At 43.5% G+C, this 20,237-nt stretch overlaps 1 protein-coding gene and 1 long non-coding RNA gene across 2 annotated transcripts; both read right to left on the bottom strand.

Moving 5' to 3' along the window:
- Positions 1 to 3,447: 3,447 nt before the first annotated feature.
- Dfd (homeotic protein deformed) lies at positions 3,448 to 13,239 on the bottom strand. The gene is made up of 5 exons (XM_017248381.3): positions 12,174 to 13,239; positions 11,526 to 11,626; positions 11,277 to 11,454; positions 4,486 to 4,874; positions 3,448 to 4,281 (listed from the first exon to the last, which is right to left on the bottom strand). The coding sequence occupies exons 1-5, from the start codon at positions 12,949 to 12,951 to the stop codon at positions 3,988 to 3,990; spliced, it is 1,740 nt and encodes a 579-aa protein (XP_017103870.2). The 5' UTR covers positions 12,952 to 13,239; the 3' UTR covers positions 3,448 to 3,987.
- A 4,187-nt stretch (positions 13,240 to 17,426) lies between these two features.
- Positions 17,427 to 18,200, bottom strand: LOC138926757 (uncharacterized). The gene is made up of 3 exons (XR_011443384.1): positions 17,895 to 18,200; positions 17,750 to 17,830; positions 17,427 to 17,686 (listed from the first exon to the last, which is right to left on the bottom strand). It is a non-coding gene; the product is annotated as an uncharacterized lncRNA (long non-coding RNA).
- Positions 18,201 to 20,237: the final 2,037 nt, after the last annotated feature.

Genomic DNA, 20,237 nt, shown 5'->3' with positions numbered 1-20,237 from the left:
TTCCATCTTTAAGGGCACCACAAAACTCAGATCGAAATTCAAGCTCCCACCAAGGCAGAAGGTAACATTTGTCAAAAAATAATGTCGCAAATGCGTGGGTGTCTCCAGTTCGTTTTTCCACATTCAGTGCGTCCGAGACAGAGGCACGTCAACGAAATAATCAACAAAGTGACATAAAAAAAAGGAAAAAGGCGAAGGACTAAGCGAGCGGCAGAAATGACATTGACGGCAGAAATGTGGACGGAATAAAATTTCATCAAAAATGCCACTGTCACAGGCACACTTACCGGGAACGGGGGAGGAATTGCAAATGGTTGGAATTGCTACTTTCATCTGGGTTCCGTTTGGGGTTCGGTTCACGGGAAAACTTTCACTCCGTAGTCGGCAGCCGACAGCCAGGGGATGGTCGACCGGGGGATGACGGTGAGAGCACACATCATATATGAGGATTTGCGGACCCTTCAGGCCTTCGGCTTGTCAAGGAGCTGTCAGTGGCAAAAACAAGAGGCACTCAGTTGGGCCGCCATGATGCGACTACAAAATGGGGAGATGAAATCCTCAATTTACCCGCTTGCCTACACCCCTGCCTTCCCACTCATTCCCAAAAAAATAGGTGTTGAAGGCCGTTCCGCTGGCTGGAAATTGTAAGTTTTGTAAAAAAAAAAAGAAAACCAAAAAAAAGACTGTCCCCGGACTGGGGTATTTTTCTTTCAACGCGAATAAAAATTCGAAACCAAACGAAGAAAAACGAAATGAAATGAAACTAAAAGAAATGCCTGCTGCATTGTGCAGTTTGATTAATGATCGGATGTCAATTACCGCAGATACTTATGCTGCTCGGCATCCGAAAAGAAAAACTTGCAAATACAGGGAGAAGTGTATTGTACAATATACATACAAATACAAACTATATGGTATATAGACGGGAGTACTTAAAATACAAAATAAAATATATACACATTTGGTTAAAAATATATTCCTTCTATAGTTCATTCTGTAAACCATATCCTTTCAAAACAATTGCAATTTCCTCGCTCATCAATGAATTTTCATGCAATTTTCCATTTCCTGCAAAAACTACAAGTTTTCCTAATATTTTGAGTTGCTTTCTGTGTTTCTATTTTTCTCGACTTTTGACTTTTCACAGCGGCAGTCTTGGAGAAAATATCCTTTCGGGTAATCCAGTCTCATCCTCTTTCATCCCGGATTATCCCAACAGAAGTCAAGGGACACGGCCCGGCCCACTGTCTCAACCCTTTGAAGGCAGGATGCGAGACCAGGTCCAGGCAGATCAAAGCGAAACAATTAACTGCGTCTACTGTTGCTAATTTCGGTGGATCGGCATACCCTTTTTGCATACGGGTTCGAAGGGCACCGCCCACCAAACGCCCACGCGACGTCGGGCGGCGCAAGTGATGGGATTAGAACGGTAAAAGGATTCGCAGGACTCGTGCTGAGCTACAGCTATAGGGTCTCCTGTTTGACTTCTCCTAATACTCCGTTTGAAAAGTGCCGCAGGACATTTTCTGTCCCTACTGGCTACCGTTTCAGTCAGAGGACGAATTCTGTGCAGATTTCTAGGAATTATCCGACTAATTGTGTTCACCTTGCCAATTAGTAGGCCATTTAATGGCAAAACAGCCCGGAGCCAAAACAAACACTCCGAATCAAAAAGCTGAAGAATCTGAAGAGGCATCAATTCTCATTAACTTTGAATTGGAAACAAATTCCAAGGGACAATGCCGTGCGGCCGCACATATAAATCAATGTGCAACCAAGGCCAGAGCCACAATTATGTGCAACAATGCAGCTCAAGTGTGGCCCTCGGCAGGAATCAATCAAGTCTCATCACTCAAGTCGATACTCTCGAGTCCCCTTACCCACTTGGCTGGCCCTTTTTCTCTCCTTTTTCGATTTAATTAATGCCTGGCCATTTATTAAATTGGCAGCTTAGTTCGCTCGCCCGCCACACCTCGACCATCCGAGGGAGCCTGCGGTTGGTCCTTCGCCCCAGTGGCCCGCCTTGCGTGTTTGCTGCGCTTGCCTGCAACCGATCCAGCCTAATTTGTAACCATTAACCCATGTATTATGTTATGCCATGCCCCTCCAGGCCATCTCTCGATTGGCTCTTTGAAGCCGGTGCGGGATATAAATGGCCAGATGAATGGCTGCGCTGAGTTTTGTCTATTAAATATCATTTAGAACAAATGGTTGCCGGATTTGTGGTTCTCGTCAGATGTTTACAAAAGGTGTGAGGACGTTTTGTGGTGGTTAATGGATTATCGAATTTTCCTAGAAACCTACATTTTGTGGGGTTAACTAGTTCTTATTTATTTACTTAAAAAAGCTTATACTCAAGCCTTAAACCCAATCCTGTATTGTTACGAACTGTGTGTGGCGGGCTATATTCCAGGACACGTGACAAGTGAAGCTACCGTTGCTCGTAATTACGAGCGATCTCCTGTCTCCTCTTCCCTCTTCCTGTCAAGGTGTTAAATTATTCCCCTAACACGTGCTCATGCTCTCGTAATCACTTTGAGCTGCTAATTTCAACTGCTTCGTCTTCGTTGCCATCACTTGCGTTCCGGTCGAGGTATAAGTAGGTCTTAATCCTTTTATCGCTGGGACCGAGTGCGCGCAATTTCCAGTTTTCAGACCCCAAGTCCCAGAACCGAACCGAGCCCCGAGTTCTTCCTCGAGGAGCTGGCCTGATCATTTCGCAATGATAAATTAAGCGCTAAGAGTGTTTCCATGTACCCGCGAGACAATCCACTGTCAGGGACCGGGGGTAGATTGATTATATCCCGATGTTGCTGGACACACTCCTGACTGCCTCGTTGGGACTAGGGTCATTGTCAACGCAGGCCACGCCTGACCAAGCAGCCACAATTCGCAATAGGACCCGATCGGATTCGAGCGAAGTGAGCTAAGACCAGTTTATCGCACACACTACTCCCCATCGAAGCAATCGGGAGGATCCGCAGGCCAGGGAGATGATTTCTTGATGTTGAACATATTTCCAGAAGCCAACAGGTGCCAATGGGCTGTGATCAATCATTGGCGAATCGATTTTTAATTAAGAACTCTTGTTAGCATTTGGCCAACTTCACTCTCTCCGGCCCCATCCGGCCTGATTGCCAACAAAGGCCTGTTGAATTCTTTATCGCGAAAAGGAGCTGAGGGGATACTGGGATCCAATCGATTCAGAATGTGGCTACCCAGCAGCGTTTGGGCAATGATGTTTAAATTTGTCCTAATTAGTTGACAATGACCGATGATGAATCAGCGGATCTTCTGGTTGGTGTCTCGTGTAGGCGGGTATTTATGAATCAGGCAAGCTTGGAAAACTATCTGAAGTTGAATAAGGTCTTTTATTTCCCCACAAAATAAAGATTCAAACCAAAAAACACAATAATTTCATTCAAATTCAGTTTATTTTGGTTTCCATGTACATAGTATTCTCTCTATTTTTAAATACGCATGTCTTATTTTTGTTTTATTCATAAAATATACGTACGAACTTACATACACCTAAGGACGCACAACAAATGCCAACTACACTCAGTAATAATATTCATTTTTTAAAGTTAGTTATACAAATAAGCACTTCTATACTACATATAGAAACGGTATGTATGTATGCCACTTAATAGCTATGACGAATCTTTTTATAGGATTTTTACAAAACTCTTATACCTGAATCTTACGGAGCTTAAGTACAACTCATATACATATAGCTTTTATAATGCCCCTGTAATATTGGTGAGGGGCATTACAGCACTATGCCATGAGGGTTCCTTTAACTAATGGTCGATCCTTAACTAGACTAACTAACTACATTCACTGTATACTCCGATTTGTCCTTAACCTTGTCCAAGTACAAGGCGGGGGATTGGTAACGAAAAAAAAAATCTACAAAGAAAGCATGGTTTTCAATTTACAATTCTGAAGATCTCTTAAGGATTCTCCGGCTTCTCCGGCAGGATCCTACAGGGCCGTCAGGTCGTAGTCCTGTTTGATGTGTAATTGCAGATTGGTCATGAGATCGGATTGTTGCTGGTGGTGGCCATGGAGGTTCGTGTGACCCATTTGATTGTTGTTGTTGAGGTTATTGTTGTTGTTATTATTATTATTGCCGCCGTTGTTGTTATTGTTATTGCTAAGATGTTGCTGAGATCCCGCATAGGCGTTACCCGTTTCAGGGGCCGCCGGTATGTAAGGAGGATTTCCCAGCGACGAGCTGACATCGCCAATGCTCTCCAAGCTATCCGAGCGGATGCACTGCAAATAATATATTAAAAATATTAATATTATACTAGTTTTTTATGAATGCTTTTAAATGATAGGTTCCCTTTAATCTTCCCCACTTAGACACCCAAGAATGCCAATGGCAGAACGCACAACTGCCAAATGCAAAAATAAATATTAAGGCGGAGCTCCACTTTAAGTGCCTCTTCCTGTTGACTTTCAACACGCTCCACTCACCTCATTCATCACCGGAGTCTGTTGCTGCTGCTGCGGCTGTTGCTGTTGTTGTTGTTGTTGTTGTTGTTGTTGCGATTGCTTCTTGGATGCGGCCCGCTTGGTGGCCTTCTTGGCTACTGGTGTTGGGTTGCCGTTGGCATCCACCGTCTTCTTGCGAACGTTCTTGGTGTTCGGCAGCTTGTTGTCCTTCTTCCACTTCATGCGACGGTTCTGGAACCAGATCTTGATCTGCCGCTCCGACAGCACCAGCGTATGGGCGATCTCGATGCGCCTCCGACGCGTCAGGTAGCGGTTGTAGTGGAACTCCTTCTCCAGCTCCAGGATCTGGTGGCGTGTGTAGGCGGTGCGTTGGCGTTTCGGTTCCATTCCAGGTTGATAAGACCCGTTTGCTGCACAGAAAATAAAAGTTTTCAAATTAATAATTGAAACTTGAATATTTTAGCAAAAATATTGTTCGACATTTTTTTTACGTGGAGTTCCAAGGATTTGCATAATTAATGATCGACAAGAAACAATACGGAGAGGTGAGAGTGGGGGCACCACAATTAATACACTTCAAATTGCGTTTCATAATCGCCCAAGTTCTCAATAAATCTCCCAGATAAGTTGACAACCCTTAAACAGCCCGCTCCCGAGTTACTCCCGCTTTCACCTTGAAACCGGTCAGACGGGAGGGGTGGGCGTAGAGTTTGGAATGGGGGGAGGAGGTCCAAGGGTTGGCCAGCGGGCACATGAAAGACTCCTGACAGTTGGGCTCGCGGATAATTAATCAAAATCAAATAGCGCGCAACTGCCAGGACGTCGGGCATGTCCTTGGGCCTCCCGAAAAATTACGCGGCCGCATTTAGTTTTGAAAACTGACTTCCTTACCGAAAAACTGAAACCCATCCGAGGGTTGCATCCTTCCGCTTTCCCCCCTTCCAGTTTCTTACTCGATTTTCTTTTAATTTTTATCGCCGCCAGATAAATGCCTCGCACCTGCCGCCCGGATGCCGTCGGACGGATCCGTCTGCCCCCACCAAGTCGGAGATGGACATCAAATGTATATGCGCTCCATCAATTTCAATTTGACGCCATCTCCGCTGATGTTTCCATCAGAATTACACCGCCCTGGAGTTGTGCATTTATAAAAATTTCATTGCTCTGTGACAGACAGCTTTCGATTTGATAGAAATATTTCAATCCCAGCACGGACCGACCCGGTCCGAAACTTAGATTAATGATACAGTGTCCAGCCGACCGTTGACAGGCCCCCAAACATGGGCGGGGCCTATGGTGGATAGTGGGTTGTTGGGTGGTCCATCGGAAAAAATGGACTAACATGGGTCACCTCATTCTAAAGAACAGAAGGGAGCAGATGCGCTTAAGAGCTGCTGACATGTTTTTATTTCTGTGGGGGGGGAAGAGGTCAAGCCATGTTCAAGGTTTACAGAAACCTTACAGGAAGGACTCTTGAAAGGGAGGAGGAATATCATTTGAAAGTTTCATTATACTATTGGGAATGTCATCCCAGAGGTTTTCCAATCAAATGTAGCCTGCAGAGTTAATGTTTAAAGTTTAGTGATGGCTAACTTACAAGCTATGATGGTACTTGTATTTAATATATATTCTAAAAATCCTATACCATCTGATATAATTTCTTTTAAATAATTATCAGTAAGACTAATCCATCAATTATTTATTTCGACTTGAAAGCGAAAACACAAAACACAACATGGCAGGAAATTAAAAAACAGAACCCCAAAAGGAACAGCAATCAAAACGAAACACACCAACTGCAATATCAATTACAAAGACCCCAAAGGAGCAAAATAAAAATTATAAAAAAAAAATACAAGAAAGATAAGGAAAACAACACCAATATAGCAATGTCAGCTGCTGCGTCGGCGATGGCGATGGCGTTGGCGGCATGCTGCGTTAATTCGTTTTTAATAAGTGCGTATCATTTCATTTCAACATTTCAACGAAACTGCCAGGCCCAAAAAAAAAAATTGAGAGGAAGAACCCAGCCAAGGCGAAGGCGAAGTTCAGGCCAGGCCAAAGGAAAACGCCAAGTCACGGCCAGAGCCGAAAGGAGGAAAACCAAAAAGAGTGCCAATTGCATTTAAAACTGCCAAGAATGGCAGCCAATTTATGAAAATGCCAAATCATACAAGGCCAAGGAAATCAAGATTGCGCAAGCCATGGCTGGGGGGATCTGCTTTTGGAAGGGGGTTCCTTGCTGGAAAAGTGCTAAAGAGCTGGACTAGCTTGAATGGCGCCCCCGAGGGAATTGTATGAGTTCCCTCCCAGACCCCGACTCATGCTGGAAACTGTTGTTGGCTGTCGGCATGTTTGTCCCATCCGAAAATTTTATATGATTTATCATGCATTTGTGACTCTACAGTTTCCATCAGGCACACCGCGAGCTGGAATGAGCTGGGGAGGCGATAAAACTATGTCAGGCATTATTTCATAATCCCTTATTGTCTGGCGGCCTCATTTGTGGGCTTAAGCCAACCCGATTTCGAGGTGCGGTGGCCACCAGACAACTTCCGGGCTTCGATTATCCATCCACCTTCATTCATTTTGCATTTCTCGATGGAGCGATGGAAGCGAGAAGCGGCTTGAATCCAAATGATTAATCGCCGGACGAGTGGGGGTACCTATGTAGCTATGTCTGGTTAACCGTCGAAAAGAAATTTGACTCGTGCCAGCCCCAAAACACAACTGCCAGACATAAAAAACAAATTGTAATGAAAATAGAAAGAAATCAACGACAAATATTTAACGGCTGTCATAATTCATTTAAAGAAACATTCATCACAACCTTTTATAGCAAAAGGCACAAAAAATAAAAAGAAACCTGTTCACTTATTAGAGGAAATCGCATTTGCGAATGCAGCCACCTCAAATAACTAACAAATGGCAAGAAATTAATTTTCGGTCTGCACTAATGAATGCCCGAGCGGAGATTGCGCATACGCCGTGTTATCCAGCTGGGTTCTAAGTTTAAAACTTTACGCGGAGCTCGATATTTTCGTTGTGGTTGGTATTGTGTTTTTTATTTTGTGTTGTGTTGTATATTCTGTTAGTAAAGTGTGTGAGCTCATGGCAACAACAACAACAACAAAAGCACGATGAAGAAAAAAGGCAAGTCAACATTTCAACAACAGCGGGAGCTGCATCAGCAGCTTGTCAAGTGACTTGCAATTTGTGGCAGGCAAATAATAAAAATAAACATGATCTCATGCTACTTACATATGTACGGGCAGAACACCCAAACCCCTGTATATATAAAGTACATATGTACGAATACTTATATGCTAGAATCGTGTATCCAAAAGTAAAGTACCCGCAGCACTTGAACTGGTTGGCGCGCTGTGGGAGAATTGTTCTCCAACTCTTGAATTTTGTTAATTTAAGCGCAAATACTTTGGGCTTAAAGCCAAATGCATAACTAAATGAAAAAAATATGTTAATTTGAGAAGCATGGAGGAGGTTTAGAAGGGAATATAAGATACTCCTTGGGGCAGCTTTAGTTTTCCCCCTAAAATGTATCTATTACTCACTCCCATGACGTCTGCAAACACCATTCGTTTCACTTTCGATCCACGGTCTCAGCCAAGTAGCCAATCGAATGGCCATCAACCATGTTATTCAACTAAGCCGAAAACTTAGCACTTGTCCCAAGACGGAATCGTTTTGTTCTGCCAACGAATGGAGCCGAAAATCAAGCGAAACCGACACCAAACTGCAGAACACCAGAAGATAGACAAAACCAGCTAAGAAGATCACGACTCTAAGCCCGCCACACAATGGAGTCTGACCAGAGCGACCTTGAAGATTCGTTGCTTTCGACAAAAGAACGCGCCAGTATTCGTAGTTTTCATGTAGCCAGTTGGACAATGGACAGAGTGTGGCAGCAGCAATAAAAGCTCCGCTAATTAAAGCCAATTTCAATAATTTGCACAGCTCCAGAGTCCGGAGAACTTTATTGGCGTAAATTGCCGAACCAAAACAGAGTGAAACAGAGGGGGAGTGAAGGAGAAAGAGCCGCCACTCACCCGCCACTGGCCGGGATCGCTAATTATGCTTTGTGAAGAATCCAGCTGAGACTCAGCTGTTCGTGCCCCATCTGTCATAAAGGCGAACTTCTTAATTTTTACTGCGTCATTTTCATCATTGTCATGCCCTGGGCCGCCGGTGACTGCTCCACCGGCCACCCGGTCACCCTCTTGCCCGATTATCCGCTTTGCAGTTTTGCACAAGGCGCAAATCCAGCTGAGTTTCCAGCTACAGCATCTGCGTCTCGGCCTGAACCTCGCATATCTGTATCTGTGGCTTGCACTTTTTTTTTTTTTCGCCCGCCGAGGAGGCTTTTCCGCAAGTCATCGGGTAACTGTGACTCTCGGAGTCTCAGACTCTCAGGCCTCCGCCTCAGCCTCCGCTTCATGGTGGAAACTTAATCGTGGACTTGCCATTGAAATTCAGTTACAAGGCTGTTCACGTTTCACTGTTCATTGAAAGCGGCATCGACCATACTATATGTATATCGGTGTGATTCTCCTTACACAAACACAGAGCTTGTACGGGTTTTAGCCGCCTCATCTTGGGCCGTTTGTCGTGCATGAAATCAATATTTTGCCAGCCAAGATGTTTTTGAAACTTGATTTTGTTAAATAGTTGCAACAGTAGACATCGTATTCTTTCAAGAATATAAGTATCTCTTCTCTAACCTTTGCATTTGCTAGGGTTCTATTCTTTCCAGCCCATCTCTCTTATGAATTGATTCCGATTTCATTAAGTTTTCATTACCTTTCAACACGTTAATGGCAACTATTAAATAATCCACAAAATTACTCTCCAAATTCGTTTCACACCTAGGCCCAGCTTTTGAACAAGTTTTAGGCTCGCCTTAGGCCAAAATAAAGAAAAACAAAATAAATTGGGCAAGAGACCACACGCCACATCCGTGGCATAGTTCGGGCCTTAGTTTCGGGCCAAGTGCTAAGCGAGTGTAAGTCATTTGTAAGGGAACAACATGACACCGGCGACGGCAGGAGAAGGGGGACAGGTTTTGGGGCATAACGAGAATGAGGCTGAGATGATGCACTGGCGATAATCAAGTTCGTCTTGTTCTCCTGGTCGTGCGCTCATGATAAATGTCACAACATTAACATCAAATGACACGGACCATCCGTCACTCAGTCGGAGTTTTGAGTCTCAGATGGGAGGGGGATTGGTATCGGAGTCGGAGACAGAGTCTCATACCTTGCGACTGTGTCAAACATGCCCCTGAGCGATCGTTTGTCCGTCTGTGGGACAGACCGGACTACTTCGATTTTGGATTTTCCATAATTTTGGTTTTTGGAAGACACATGAAATAAAATTTTATAGATAACTACAATCTAATACAATATTATTTATTTAAAATAAAAACCAACTAGTCCCAATTCTAAAGATATTCTGTCAAGAAACCTTTTCAAACATAAACCAGAATATTCATAACGAACTCTAGTTTTTTTCAGTGTTTGGAGTCAAGTCCCCAGTGCCTCTGAAATCTGGAGTGGGAAATGGGAACTGATGAACCGAGGCGGCATTTGACAATGAACGAGTCCGAGTGGCGTTAAGCGAAACATTATAATTACCCATTTGGGTCAAGGTTATGCCCAAACTGGAGTACTACGACGCTGTGCTAATTAAAAAGCAATCTATCAGCCATTTCCCTTGCCACCTGCAGATCGGCTAGTAAATGCATTCGTCACCTACTAGACGCCGCAAGGCATCCATAATGCCCATTTTGCATTATTAAAACAATAAGCGACGACAATCGCCAAACGCCAGTTGGTAACACACTCGACTCATGGCTGAATGAGTTCCCTGTTTTGGGCCTCGCCGACAATTAAGGGTAATTATCTCTACCAGGCACCACATCGCAGTGTCAACTTCAGCGAAGTTGGTGGGGCCCATTCAGTCCTACTCCGGATCTGGTGAATGGATCGAGTGGAAACCTGTTCGCAGCACACGAACACACTCAATGGTGCATTCATAACGATCATAAAAGTTCTGCTCAATGTGGTAATGGACTGAATCTGAATCTGAGTCTGAATCTAGTGGGCTGGAGCCCTCAATCAGTGGGACGGTAAATTGTTTTATTCATTTTAATGAGGCTATGAGAAAATCGACAGTGTTTTTCCACCATCAAGTTAAAGAACTTAAATTTTATAATTATAACCATCAAACCATTAAAATGTAGTTTGTTTTTGTGCTTTAATTTTTATGGGAATGGTGTAAAATCTGCATTCCTTGGGTGCACTTTATGACATGTCAATTGGCACCATGCCGCTCAACAGCCGACTTTAAGTCGCTTCGAGTGTTGAAAGAACCACTGAAGAGGCCTTATTACAAGGAGCTACTGGGAGTGCTGATTGGAAGTGCAGAGGAGCCACTACATACACTCAACGATATGTGCATTGTACTTTGCATATAGGAGCACTACGTACAGGAACTTGTCATTTGGTGAGCACAGTTCGCCCCTCGACACAGGGCGTGGCACTCTTGATTTTGATTAATGAGCTTTCGAGTCGCAGTTTTCTTTTTTTTTTCTGTAACTCGGTCGGCTGGTGTCTTTAGCTTTAATTTTGTTTATTTCCATTTGGCGTTTTCGCCAAAAGACCCAACATTACAGGGGCCTGTCAGTGGATCAAGTGGGTGTTGGCAGCTAAGTAATTTAATTAGCATAACCCGAAAAATGGGACCTCCAATGGGGGGCTAAACTTAAGGGAAATGGGCGGAAACTTTCAACTTACCCACTCCCGCCACATGGATCTTCTTCATCCAAGGGTAGATGATTCGTTCGCCGTCAGTCGTCTCCGCCATCAGATCGTCGTCGCTGTCTGAGTCCCCGAGATCATCGTCGTTGTCGTTGGAGCCCAGCTCGTCTGGGGATCGATCCAACATGAGGCGATCCTCCTCCGACATGTCGTCCTAAACAATTCAATCAAAACCTTGATTAAGCACTTTTTCAGGAATATGTTTGTCTGTTTGGCGGTATTTACATTTTCGGATCCCATATCATCACAGCGCAATCGCATTCCCAGCTCTTGCAGTTGTTGGCCGGCAGGTACAGCTTCTTCAATGCGTTTCTCCAGTTTTAAGCCTGTTTTTAAATCAATTTAAAATATAATTTTTTATTAAGGAATTAACACATTTTTAAGGTTGTTATTATGATTATTATACGTATTATAGATATTTATTGAAAAAATGGAATAAAGCTTTGGTACTTGACTTGGGAAGCTCTATTTCTATTGAAGGATATTATTTTCATATTTATTAACTTTAAAATATGTATCTTTGATATCGAAACTTATAACCTCTGTACCATGTTGTTTAAGTTGATAAATAAACTAACGAATGTATGGAAATTATTTCACCAACAATTATATGTATTGATTTAAGTCTAAAAACATACAATCTTATATATTTTGAGACTTGTAATCTGGGACTAAGACAATTTCATAACTTACAAGTTATGACTTACAACTTACAACTTTACTATAAGTTAGGACTATCTTTCGATATGGCGGATAACCGCGAATATAGGGAATAATAAAAGGATATTTTTAATAAATTTTATGTTGCTATAAGTAAAGGAAACTATACCCTATTCTAAAATACTCTAATACCTATTAAGACCATTAACCCACCTAATTCTTGCAGCCCCAGAGCCGTGTTCGTGGGCGGTTCCGTGGAGGAGCATTGCAGGGGCAGGTCCATCATCTGGGAGTGGGGCGAGTGTCCTTGGGAGTGAGTGCTGCCCACGCTGCCGTTCGCCGCTCCGTAGCCACCACCATAGCTGCCATAGTAGCCATTTCCCGAGCCACCTATCGCACCGCCACCGCCACCACTACCACTACTGCTGTTCGGGACGTTTACGGCCGGACCGTAACCGTTCGAGGGATCGGAATGCACCGCACCGGCGGATATGAACTCGGGGGCATGGTGGACATAGTAGCCAAGGCTCTGGTGCGGGTGGCCGTGTGGATGCGTGTGGGAGTGCGGATGCGAGGGCGGAGTGGCGGCTGCGTAGTTGGAAGTGTAACCTCCGGCGGATGGCTGGTGGTGCCCGGAAAGAGCGCTATTGCTGTGGTGATGCGGCAGCGAGTGGGCATGAGAATGGGAGTGGCCGTGCGGATTGTGGTGGTGAGCCATGTAGTCGCTGACCATATCCGCCGGATGCATGGCATGCGGATGTCCCGACATGCCGGCTGCCCCGCCGCCACCAACCGCACCGCCACCTGTGACCGCTCCGCTGCCGACGGCACCGCTCATGTGGCCGGTGGACGCGGTCATCGAGTAGTGGCCATTGTAGTGGTGGTAGTCGTCAGCCACCGGCGGAAACTTCGGATCCAGGCCATTGCCCATGGACATGGGGCTCTGGACGTGATGCGGGGCGTGGGGGTAGCCCATGAGGAAGGAGCTCATGGCTGGAGGTCTCGGCGATCTTGCTGCACCAATAGGACTTTGTTGTTTTTTTTTATTTTTTTATTTTCACAACTCTTCTTGGGCACTTTCACTCGATTCGCACATATTCTGTAGGTTTGGCTCTTGGTACAGTAACTATTGGTTTCGTGAACAATTTTTGGTGTTTTGGACTTGGCTTATTTATTTTTAAGGACTTCCTCCTTATATCCTTAAGATACTTATTGTATTTAGATTTTGCACTTTTGTTTTGGCACTTTTTTGAACCCCAACTTTTGGATCTTTGCCGTTGGGGCTTGTATTTTCGATTTGAAAACCCTTTATTTTGATTTTAGGGAATTGAAAATTGTGGGGAAAAACACACACACTGCGAGAAAAGTCGGACGCGTCTGAGTCACGAGTGCGCTGCGAACACGAACCGTTCCATTCGAGCCGTTCTTTTGTTATGGTCCAGCACGCGAGCTCTCCGTGCGAGCGAACCTGTTTCGCGTACCGCCGTTCTCTGCCTCTGCCTCTCAACGGTGCTCGGTCTCGCTTACACTCACCCACCGCCATTGCCGTCGCATCGCCATCGAAACCCGCTCTACGGGTTTTCACTGCCACAACACACAGCAACAACAACAACAGCAAGAGAAACCTCCGAAGGACGGCCCACACACGCGGAGCAGTTGGAATGAAACGGAAAACGAAACGGAAGGGAACTGTGCGGGGCAGCAGCCATGGCTCGGTCTTCTTCTTCACTCCTCGCACGCCATTTTCCACCACCGCTCTTTTTTATGGCAGCGAAACAGAGATGGCAGCAGACGGAAAAGCGAGATGGCAGGACTGTTGGACACACCCATTCAATGTCGGGGTTCTCGGGTAACAGGCAAGGCTCAAAATATTGGGAATACTTTAAAAAGATACTTATTGAATATATAAAACATTGTACAAGTTTTTAAAAATCTAAACAAATTCAAGATTATATAAGCAGATTATTGCTTTTTTTTGCTGTCTGTGACTATTATTTTTTTAAGTTGTAAAAAAGAGTAAATAAATTACTATATTAAAATATCATTTTAATGTTTAAATTACATGCTTTCTTACTACCAATAAAAAAAAAAACAAATTTGATGAAAAATTTTCATTGAAAATCCCATGTTTTCCCAATAATTCGGATAAGTTCTGAGGAATGTGAAGCTTCCGACACCACTGTAAGACACTGTGCCCCTTTTCAAGGCAACGATTGTTCACCACTCACAGATACAAATGGGGGCTGAGTGTGTGTTGGTGGCATTCTACCGCCATGGCGCACGCTCGAAAAGTAAAAACGCTACGAAAAAGTCGTCTGGGGCCAAGCACCGCCCATTTTCACTGGCTTTCATCGATCCCGGACTGGCCAAAAGTGTGGATATGGACTAGACCATTTATTTTCGAATCTTTTGTTGAGAACGCGGTTCCACTGGCCAGATGCACCAGCCCATGGGCCAAAATCAGTATCGATCGCCGGAGCCACCATATGATACGATATTAAATGACGATTTCCACGTCTGAAAATCGGCTACCGAGTTGAGGGGCTGACTTGCAATAATTTCAATTGAACAACGAACGAATATCACTTTGGCATAATGTTCTCTTATGTGATTATTGTTGTGGTCTCGCTGGGGGGGGGAGGCTGTTATTGTTGTTATCATTACTACCGTGATTTTGCCTTTGATGTTGTTGTTGTGATGACTGGCGATGACGGGCAGATATTCAAATGAAGCGACCAAAACATGGAAAATCGATAGAATGATTGTTGTATAATGCACGCCAGAAGGTCGGGCATTTAACGCTTTAATATTGTTTTTTGTAAATATTTAGACTCGCTCGCCATAACTCTTCCCCTTTCGAATGTTTTTAAATAGAAAAGGTAGAACCAACGTAGAGTCAGACTTCTGGCATGTGTGGCTGGCTGTGACTCGGCCTAATTGCCGAATAATTGAACCCCCTTAGATGCCACCCACCTAACAAACATACATATATGTATCTCAACCCGTTCTCAATTGGGTCCACGTGCTGAGCCGCCTCCGACATCAGTTTCATATATTTTCGGGGAAAGGGACACAGGAGGCGAGCTCACTAATTAATCGACTTCCAACTGATTCGATTTTGATGGTCACCATCAAAACGTCATTAGCTTCGTTAAGTGAATAAAACTTAAATTTAGTTTGCGGCTCATTCGGTTGAATTGGATAGGTGTGAATGTTGGTTTAGGGGTTCATTTCATGTTAAAGAGTTTGACTTAATTGACACGAAAGATAACTAATGGAACTAGCTTGTTAACAAATAGTATTTCGGTTTCATTAAAGCATATTGATGTCTAAACAATGCCGGCTTAACAATTACAAACAATTAAATTATTTAATTAGTCCCTATAAGATATTATATAAATACCTACAAGGTATTAAGGATCTTACAAATATTGAGTATTAATGTAGCTTCTTTAAGGATATTTTCCTATATAAGTTTTAAGTAACTTATCCTATAAAATGCGACTTATCCCTACCTCATGCAATGTAAGGTTACCAAAACTCTTTATCACTCCTAATTCTGTTAGGTAATTCTTCAGGTAAGTATGTTTTACTTTCCCTATTCGATGACTTGGCTTGAATCAGGCAACCAAAAAATTGTACTTAAAGCGCTTACTATACAGCTTACAGCTTCCCTCGGCGAGAGCTCCACTCAAGGAGTATTTGCACTCAGTCGCATTAGTGGCTGCTACATTGAATTTCTCCGGCTCTGACACAGCTCCTTAGGTGGATGGAAAAGGTGGTTGGCGGGGGACTTGGAGGATATTGGAGAAGACATCCCATTTTGGGGGGAAACGAGGTCTCGCTGAGAGCTTTGCGTCAGCAGGGAGGAAGGAATGGCCCGGGAATAAGGATAGGTGGGATTGTGTGTTGCTTGAGCTTGCTCTTTGTGCGGAGCATTTGAGTCCAAAATCCCAATTCAGATCCAGCAATCAGTTGCGACTGTCAGGCGGCGGCAGAAGGAAGTTCACTTGCTGCACGAGGCACAACACAGAAATGTGATTAATGATGTCGCATCCACATCCACATACCCATCCCCATCCCCAACCACCACGACCACCAATGCGAAAGCACACACCACCAGCCCGTCTGTGTGTGGGATGTTCTTTGTTTTCGCTATGCTTCTTTAAGCCAGCCATCAAAAGTTTCTGATATAAAATTAAGCAAGCCCAAGCCGATCGAAAAGTATTATCCGGAATGGGTGGGATCCAGTCCATTGATTAGTGGACTAATGCTAGCAATTAAGAACAAGCTAATAACAAGAAAGAAAAGCTAACTTCGGGCGGAGCCGAAGTTTATATACCCTTGCAGTTAAAACCGGATATATATCGCAAACATCGGATATAGTTGGCCGATCCTTATGGGAATAGGAATATATAATCCAATTTTTTACAATACAAAATCTAAAAAAAGTCCCAAACTTCTATCTTCAAAAATACGAAAGTTGATATTTCTACCAAAAACCATTTCCGATCGTTCAGTTATATGGCAGCTATAAGATATAGTCGGCCGATCGTTATGAAATTTGGTAGATCGGATTAACTGACCAAGAATATAATCTGTACCAAGTTCCAGCTTTCTATCTTTAAAAACACGAAAGTTGGGTCAGTTCCGATCGTTCAGTTATATGACAGCTCTAAGATATAGTCGGCCGATCCTTACGAAATTTGGCATGTCGTATTATTTTGCCAAAAATAGCGCTCGTGTAAAATTTGAACTCTCTAACTCTAAAAACACCGAAGTTATACCATTTCCGATCAATCAGTTATATGGCAGCTATAGGATATAGTCGGCCGATCCGGGCCGTTCCGACTTATATACTGCGTGCAAAGGAAAGAAGGGTGTGTGCAAAGTTTCAAGTCGATAGCTTTAAAACTGAGAGACTAGTTCGCGTAGAAACAGACAGACAGACGGACAGACGGACAGACGGACATGCTCATATCAACTCAGGAGGTGATCCTGATCAAGAATATATATACTTTATAGGGTCGGAGATGTCTCCTTCACTGCGTTGCACACTTTTGACCAAAATTATAATACCCTCTGCAAGGGTATAATAAGATTGAAAAATATGTTCAGACTACCCAGATGCTTTAAATATTGTTTAAAGTTTGTTGTTACTTGAGGGTCTTTGTTCCAGAGACTTGGATCTAAAATTTAGAAGCCCTTAGCTGGCTTATTGATGCAAAAATTCCTGTTCAATTTTCCTCCTTAAATATAATCAGAGCTGAGAAATTCCACCCACATTTTATCACCCCCTCCGCAATTCACTCACAGCTTTCGGTTAGCGACTGGCATTCCAATCAATCTGGTATGGAAATTGTGTTAACGACATGTTGACAAGTCGTTGTAGACTCAGCCTAACCAGAAGAACTCCGGGGGAATGGGATGTTGATTAGCTAGAGACCTTCGGGGAAAAACTGGAGGAGTCTTCGCCGGAGGAGGAGGAGGCTTCCAGCGAAAACAACAGGACAATGAAGGCGGCCAGGCCAGGAATCGCTTGCCAAATGATTGATTGAGTGATTAATGATTGACTGGCTGGATGAACGGCTCTCGAGTGTATGCATCTCAGAAATTAAAGCCCAATCAGACTCTTACAGTCATTAAAGTCAGATTTACAATACCAATCGAAAGTTTTGCATTTATGTACCTTCTCACGTCCCAAGAGACATTCGGAGATGGTGGACCTGAAACAATTAAATGTGGTCCAAAGCGTTTCTGGCCATTTATCAACGGCCCCAACTGTTTACCTGTCATATTATGCCCAAATCGGGCCTAGATGGGCCCATGTCCACAGCGGAGATGAATGTTTAACGAAATTTACACTGTGGCTGTTTAAAATAATTACACGAATCACTTAAATGAGTCGAAGCCGATCGCTTTGGGGGTACCCACGGAATACGGAGACTGGAACTGGAACTGGACAGGCACCCATTACCATGACAGATTATCTCTGATTGATTTCATTTTGCCGTCCGGTCGCTGCACAAACCCATAATGGAGCCTCGGACCCGGGGACTTAAGACACATCTCGTCGATTTCAGCTGCATGTGGACCACTCGGGGGCTTCGGGCTAAAAGCGAACCACCGATCGCCTTTTGCCGCCAATTGGCTGAAAAGATGAAACCGTAATTGCCTCGCATTAGCTCTAAAACTTAAGAAATCTTCTCCAAATTATGCTTAATGATCCAAGCTGTTTAACTTTTGTTTTGTTTTGTTAGTCAAAGCATGCCCCTCTGATCGTGCAGTTTCTCGTCTCCTAAGAAAGTGAGAAGCCCTCGGATTCTTCTGAAAAATATACCCAATAGAACCCAATCATTTCGAGGGCCATTAAAATATTCACATATCATTGGAATTTTGTCATTCCCGATGTCAAATTAAGTCATCAAATTAGCAGCAATAAAAGGATAATTATTGCCTACAAATGAGAGATTCATAAGCTCCGCCAGTAATTATCCATAATTTTGTGAATGATTGGGATAAAATTTCTTTAGAATAGAGACTCATCAGGGAAAAATAATTGAAAATTTTTAATTGCAATGTTTTTAGATAAAATGACTTGGAAATTGCCCAACAATGAATAGAATTTAAGCTTCGTTAATAGTTTTAATGTGAGGTTGGAGAAGAAATCTAAGAACAATTCATAAAGTGTAAGCTTATCTTACAACTTGACTTTGATTGACCCAAATACCTTTGCCTTAGAAGACACTAAACTTTCTGTAAATATTTTTCACACCAAAAACCTGGGATATCCCCTCGAAACTTGCGCTTATCCATCAAAGAAAGTTTTTCTTTTCGGATAGTTGAAGCCAAAAACCTTTAATTTAGTGAAACTTTTTGAAGAGTGCCGCTGCGGCGGCCAGAAGTGGCTAAAATGGAATCAGTAGGGCCCGAGAGCTTTGCTCAAATTTCCAATTACGTCTGTGTCAATCATAATTAGTAACAACGGCGATTTTTCATTAAAGGGCCAGAGGAATATCGAACGGCTGCCGTAAAAGAAAACACTGGCATCCGAGTGCCGAATGCACAGTGGAGAATTCAGTTTCTCACACACATCTCCCCATAGATCGGGAGCAGTAGAGTCCGGGGTAAAAAAAAGGGGGAGGAGCATAAACATGGCTAAAAGCGAGGCTCAGTTTGTTGTAACATGTAATTTGGTATGGCTCGCTTGCTGGCGGTCTGTTATGAATGTGACTAATTAAATTTAAAGATATCCCAGAGATTATCAATCTTTGAAGCGCATCGAAGATGGCCATCTTAGGGCATGGGTATGGGGATGCGGGGCTGGCAGAACACCAACAAAATTTCATAAGATACAAAACAACAGGCAATACAACAACAACAACCATCAGCACCAAGCGAGCACATTTGTTTCATGATTGAAATAATGATTAATGAACGCGCCGCCAAAATTCAATTCGAATTTACTATGTATATGGCCCGGGAGGGATTGGAACCTGGGACTCTCCAAAAATCGAAGATACACTTGAAAAATAATTCAGTTAAGTTTCGTTCTAGCTTATGGTCTAGGTAAGGCTCGATTACTACTCGACGTATCTTTGAAATACTCAAATAAAATTACTCTTGAAAACCCACTAGTATTTTTTTTGAGTGTTTGGAAAACCAGACGGGACGCCGACCGAGTTCCATGCGTGAAATCCAGTTGGAGTGGGACGGGCATACACCCAGAAAGAGAGGGCGACTGAAAATGCATGTGGGCTCCATGCTGGTCGAAAACAACAACTGCACTCGCTTGGCCTGGGCCTGGCCTGCCCGTCCTGGCCAAGATCATCAATTACCACTTTTCTGGACCTAGAGAGACACTCTCAGTCGCAGTTGCCAACCATTCTGGATACAGTCCCCCCTTTTCCTCCTCAACCATCCATCTACGAACACCTTTTGAGAACGTTTTCATTTTCTGAAATGGCCAAATGGCTTTGTTAACAGCTTTTGTGCAGTGGCCGGCTTAAAAAATGTTTATTTAATTGACTGCATATGTTCACGACTTTGGCTCTCGGCTCCGTCAGTCATTCCTCTCCAAAAAATCTGATCAAGTTCAGACACTGAGTTCAAACACTCGTAATTATCATTTCGAGTCGCCGTTGAGCAACTCACTTGGCTCGTCATAACGATAAGTACTTGGCTGTAATGTGCAGATTATAGAGTCGCAGCCACAGCTCACAATTGCAATCTCCCCGAGTCTTAATTAATGAACAAAGCCTAATTGTCTGATGCTCA

Source organism: Drosophila bipectinata, chromosome 3R (assembly GCF_030179905.1).
Source record: "Drosophila bipectinata strain 14024-0381.07 chromosome 3R, DbipHiC1v2, whole genome shotgun sequence".
NCBI classification, from domain to species: Eukaryota; Metazoa; Arthropoda; class Insecta; order Diptera; family Drosophilidae; genus Drosophila; species Drosophila bipectinata.
The sequence above is the reverse complement of the archived record's forward strand: the minus strand, read 5'-3'. Positions and strand labels throughout refer to the sequence as shown.